Below are 6,268 nucleotides of genomic sequence, written 5' to 3' on the forward strand. Positions count from 1 at the left end.
AGGGTTTAATGGAATTGGGGGGAAATGAGGAAGAAAGGGGAAGTTGATGAATTTAGCACGCAGTAGTTCGCTGTTAGTAACAATGAATAAGTACTAGAGGTCAAAAATATTCAAAGTCATTGTTCGCTGATAGTAACAGCGAACAGACTCTTTGACTATTTTTGACCTCCAATCGTTGTTCGATATTACTAATAGCGAACATATCCAAACCACAACTTTGGGAATAAATTGCTTATCTTGGGAAATAGTTTTAAAACTTTACTATAATTTGAATTTTTTATATTTTTTTTTGCTTATTTGTTTTAAATTTTCTAAATAAATAAGGTAACAATAAGTGTGATGCAAGTATTAAAAAATGGAGGATGTTTATAATAACTCTATTTATAACCAAGTACTGGATTTGCACACAAAATATAAAGTTCCAAATCTTTTATAGAACCTCTTCTCATAAAATAGAAGTCCACGTAAAAAATAATCTATTCATATTCATCAGAATGGTTTTCTATGTGATGCTACTGTCATTCACACGAGTCCTCTCCTACACATACGAATACCTTCCACCTCTTATATACAGAATTCCATTAGGATCAAATAAACATCGATCATAAATCAAGGGACAATCTTCAATAAATATAGGACAAAGCCAACTATTAGCAACCATAGTAGAAATCTTTGTGGGTGGGAAATCTACACCTAAGGATTCAAGTTTTGGACAATTTATGATTGAGATTGAACTCAGGTTCGGGAAACAAGAACATGACACGACTCTCAAATTCTTGAAACCTTCAATGGTTAATCGAGACAACGAAGAGGGAAGACAAAGATCATCTCCATTTCCTGAAATCGACTCCACTGAATCAGTTGAGATGCCTGTTCTTATGACTTTAAGCTCGTAAAGAGAACTAAGCATGTCAAATCCCCACTCTTGGATTGCCTGTTCTATTTTCACATCTTTGATTTGCAGGATTCGAATACAAACAATTCCATTGATGATACTCGATATGTTCTTCAAGGATTGAATGCCATCGATTTTCAAAAATCTCAAACTCGACCCACAAAAGTTTTCCAAACTGACAAGTTCTTCACAGTTGCCTAGTTCTACATCAGTCAAATTGTTGCACTCCCCAAATCCTGCAAGATTCTTTACCTTTGGACAGTTCACTAAACTTATCCCCTTCATCATGCTCCATTTAGAATTCTTTTCTTTAGTTTCATTTACAACTGTAAGATACGTAAGCCCTTGTACCCAGAAAGCTTCGATATTATTAAATTGAGAAACATCTCGAAGACATATTCTTTGAGAACAACTAATGATCGGAGATGTAGTCGACAACTCTTTGCATCCTTCTATGAATAAATCCTCAAGAAAAAAGCAATTTTCGAGTATAACTCGCAGCTCATTGCAGTTTTCGATAGTGAGTTTCTTCAGGGATGGCAAGTAAGAATGAAAGTACTCAGATTTTAAACAGTTGGTCAGGCTTAAGGTAGTCATGTTCATAAAAGAGGGATCTCCAATCCAAGTAGGGAATGCTAATGCTCTATACCCTTGAAGAGATACTTGTTGGATGGAAGAAGGAGGTTTCAAAACTTCAAGTACGTCTCTTTCGTTGCTGTGATTGACCTTATTACTAGGAGAAGTGCCCCAAGTGAGGAACAATACATCAAGGCCTGATTTTTCATACAACATGGCTTCTTGTGCATCTTTATACACAACATTTTCTAGGCCGGAGATACTTATCGAGCCACGAAGATTAATCAAATTCCTTAACTCATTTATTCTCTTACCTGTTTCTGATGTAAAAAAGAATTTGTTTAGTGTCCGCAGTTTTGTTAATTTCTCAATTCCGAGTGGCATTTCCAACAAAGAAGTTGTTCTTCTAATGTCCAGATGACGAAGTTTAGTTAACCGCTCCATATTTGTGACGATCTTTTTAAGAGACTTACAGTGTCCCAGAAGCAATGTTTGGAGGTTGCAAAGATTGCTAATTGATTCTGGCAACTGCACAAGTCTAGGATTAAAGGAGAGGTTGAGAAGTCTCAAGTGTTTCAAATTCCCAATGCTATTTGGTAAATCCGTAATCCCTATGTTTGCAATAGATAGCAAGTGCAAGTATCGCATTTTCTGGAAAATAGAATCAGGCACAAGTGTTGGATTACCAGTATTTGTACTACCGAAAAAAGAAAAGGTTCGCAACTGGCTGACTTTATCAAGATTACTCAATGATTGTACTTCTAATGCTTGTGGAGAAAAAGAGAAATAACGGCATCTCGATGAAAATTCATTGATTCCCATTGTACAACTAACATTACTTGCAACCCCTTGAGCCAAGTCATGAACAAGATCATGCATAATGAAAAATCCTTCATGTGATGGACTTGGTTCAAATAATGATCTTGATACCAAATCAAGAAAATGGTTACGACCCTTTTCTTCCATGCTCTCCTCCTCGTCCTCTACTACGAATCCTTCAGCCATCCACATTAAGACTATCTCCTTCTCTTCAAATTGAAAATCTTTCGGGAAAATAGAACAATAAGCAAATATATGTTTTAAATGATGTGGGAGGTGATGATAACTCAACCTTAGAACAGGCAAGACACCTCCCTTTTCACTCCAAACATTACTCTTTAATATCTTTGGCCATTGACTCTTATCTTCTTTCCTTAGGAGACCTCCAAGCGCTTTTGCGGCTAAAGGCAAGCCTTTGCATAACACCACCACTTCCTTCTTCATCTCAATTATGTTCGATTCTACAAGCAAATGCTTTTGGAATAAAAGCCAACAATCATCATCTGATAAACCCCTTAAAGATATGATCGGGCTTAATTGAATCGGTGCTTTAAGCATGTTTTTAGCTACTCTGTCTATTCTTGTAGTGATTATGACTCTGCTTCCCTTATTAGCATATTGAAAAGGGGTCTGAAGTTGGTCCCAAGGATCATATTCTTCATTCCATATGTCATCAAGAACAATAAGGAATCTCTTGTTTCTTACCAAATTCTTCAATTTTTCATGTGCTTCATTCAATTGATTGAAGTTATGTGCTTTGTGAGTAGCTGAATTAAGGATTGATGTTGTTATTTGTTTGACATCAAACACATCAGACACACACACCCATGCTTTTATTTGGAAATGAGCATTAACCTTCTCGTTGTTGTATACAGTTTGAGCCAGCGTAGTCTTCCCAATCCCTCCATTTCCAACAATAGGAATCACAATGTAACTCCCGTAACTTGGTTCATCACTTAGGAGTCGTCGAATTATCTCTTTTTTCTCATCACACCTTCCATAAATGACTGGTTCATATACTAAAGAAGATGTTTCTGGCCTCTGTTGGCGAGGTTGTTCAGTTAACTGCATAAGCTGGGAGAGACCCAAAGAGCTAGAATCAGAAACAAGGTCTTGTAAGCGTTTGCTAATCTGCTTAATGCTCCTTTTATACTTGGCACTGTCCTGGTGTGAAGCTCCTGAAGCACATGTAAACATATTTGGCACCTGACACAAGAAATTAGTTTTGTGAGACAAAAAGTGTAGTCATTTTTTTTTCGTATTATTAGATCTTAAGATTCTAGAATCGTATAATGATCCTACCACTTAAATTCTTTAGCTTAGTAGAATTGCCCGATTCTACCACATCAAGAAGCTACCTACGATCCGAATCGGTTGCCTATTTTTAGATTGTAAGGTCGTAGAATTGTAGATCATAATCAGAATTCTAATAACTATGCCTGTGAAACATGTATGAGTTTGACATATGCAAGGAATTTAATTTTTCTAATTTGAGTAAATGCTATAGTAAAATATTGACAATTATGTTATTTGAGGGCTTGAGGCGTATGTATCGGCTTGGTTTGGTGTTAAGTATAGGATATGTGTTAAAGGTTGAGATAACTCAAAGGAGTATTGTCAGACAACAACATATGCTTGAGAGTATTCCAAAAAAGTTTACAGATGAAGCTCGTTTGAGCAATAGGGGTGCTCAGACTAGCAATTATGTATTAATTGTCTTTCTTAACATTTCTAATTTCGAGTGAATTATGGCAAACTTCATTTGATTTCGTGTGTATGGTGATTCTTCTTTGTTGATGGTTATCTTTGTGCCAATTACATTATTGTAAAAGATTGAATCTGTTGTGCAACATGGACAATCCACATTTTGGGTTCTTCCCTTGATACAATATTTTTTATTTATCGCACACTTATTGATGATGAAATCCGATACCTTTTCCAATAATTCACATTCTAGATTCAATATATTTTGTAATTATTGTCATCGTCGTGGACATGGTGTGGATAATTGTTGGGCAAAACATGGCTTGCCAGAGTGGTGGAAACATAAAAGATCATGTGATGATGGTCATAAACGGGGGGTGGAGGTGCAATAAGTGTTGCCACTACTAACGATAGGACAACCGTTTTATCTCATTCTTCTAATATTTTGGGTCTCACATCTACTGAACAATAGCTTGTCATGGATCTTGGTAGTTCGACGATATTACAGCCTCGTGATCATTTGAGGGGTGAGCCTTCTGTATCTTGGCTCCTTGATTCTGGTGTGTCTTATCATGTCACTGGAAATTGTGAATTATTAGCCCATACTCGGGATATTAACCATTGTCCTATTGGTTTTTCGGATGGTAAACAAATTATATCCACTATACAGGGCAAGGTGCAGTTGTGTACTAATATTATTCTTCATAATGTGTATTATGTTCCATCTTTGAATTGTAATTTGATCTCTATTTCACAACTTACTGCTGATGTTCATTGTACAGTCACTTTCACTAATACATTGTGTGCTATTTAGGACTACACTTGAGGACTTTGATTGAATTGAGTAAACGGAGAGATGGACTGTACTACTTTCGTGACATACCCCGTATTCGTCCATTGTCTGCTACTGATGGTTCTTCTTCTGATTTGAGGCATCAAAGACATGGGCATCCTTTAGACAAATTATTACACTCTCTTCATTTTTCTCTTAAAACTAGTAATACTGTTAATCAAGCTTGTGGTGTATGTCATCAAGCCAAACATTTTAGAAATAATTTTTCTGTTAGTGACAGTAGAACAACCTCCTGTTTTGAGATTATACATTGTGACTTGTGGGTAGGGATGGTCATGGGTCCAGGACCCTGTTGGACCCGCTCCGGACCCGTCCCTTTTTAAGGATCTAGGTCTTAATTTTTGAGACCCATCAGATCCGGGTCAGATCTGGATCCAAAAATATCTGACCGGTTCGGGTCCGGGTCCCAAGGTGCGGGTCCGGATTCGGACCCGGACCCAGACCCTAGACCAGCCCCTCAGACAAGTGTTTTTACTTATGCATTTAGACAAGTGTATGGTTTTTAATTATGCATTTAGACAAGTGTTTTTACTTTTTAGTAATTATTTTGTATTTAAATTCATGGACTCAAACAAGTATTAGTAATACGATAATAAGTTGCTTACAAAATACAAAAAGACTCGTAAAAGGTTCAATTTTGACAAATCAAAGAGACTTTGTTTAAGACCCATTAAGGACCCTAGACCCGTCAGATCTGGAGGGTCTGGTTGGTCTGGGTCTGAAAATTTTAGACCCTTAGGGTCCAGATCCGGGTCTGGATCTATAAAAAATCAAAGGGTTCGGGTCCGGGTCTGGCCAGACCCGCTCCAAACCCGCCTCATGACCATCCCTACTTGTGGGGCAAATACCATACTCCTTCTTGCGGTGCTTCTTATTTCCTCACTTTGGTTGATGATTATTCTAGAGTTGTTTGGGTGTATCTTTAGGACAAAACTGAGGTTGCTAAAATATTTCGTTTCTTTTTTTTCTATGATTGAAAGACAATTTGATATTGAAGTCAAAGTGGTGCACAATGATAATGGTACGGAGTTTAAATGTATGTGTGAGTTTTTTGAAAATAATGGAATTCTATTTCAGACCTCATACGTAGACACACCACAACAAAATGGGAGGGTTGAGCGTAAACATCGCCATATTTTGAATGTCGCTTGTGCTTTGTGTTTTCAAGCTAATTTACCACTTCGATTTTGGGGTGATTGTGTTTTGGCCGCTTGCTATATTATTTGTTGAACACCATCCTCTGTGCTTGATTTTAAAACTCCGTATGAAGTTTTATTTGGCATTTCTCCATCTTTCTATGATTTGTGGGTCTTTGGATGTTTATGTTATGCTTATGATCATCATTCCAAGAGAGACAAATTTTCTAGTAGAAGTCGCAAATGTATCTTTGTTGGATATTCATATGGCAAAAAAGGTTGGAA

The 6,268-nt window shown here is 36.9% G+C and overlaps 1 protein-coding gene across 1 annotated transcript in view; it reads right to left on the bottom strand.

The window, feature by feature from the left end:
- Positions 1–538: 538 nt before the first annotated feature.
- The window catches only part of LOC130818429 (putative disease resistance RPP13-like protein 1), a 12,242-nt gene continuing 6,512 nt past the window's right edge, over positions 539–6,268 (bottom strand). Inside the window, exon 2 of the mRNA XM_057684599.1 lies at positions 539–3,496. Coding sequence (XP_057540582.1) covers positions 539–3,496 — 2,958 coding nt within the window. The remainder of the gene's footprint in view (positions 3,497–6,268) is intronic.

Source organism: Amaranthus tricolor, chromosome 7, assembly GCF_026212465.1.
Source record: "Amaranthus tricolor cultivar Red isolate AtriRed21 chromosome 7, ASM2621246v1, whole genome shotgun sequence".
Lineage (NCBI taxonomy): Eukaryota > Viridiplantae > Streptophyta > Magnoliopsida > Caryophyllales > Amaranthaceae > Amaranthus > Amaranthus tricolor.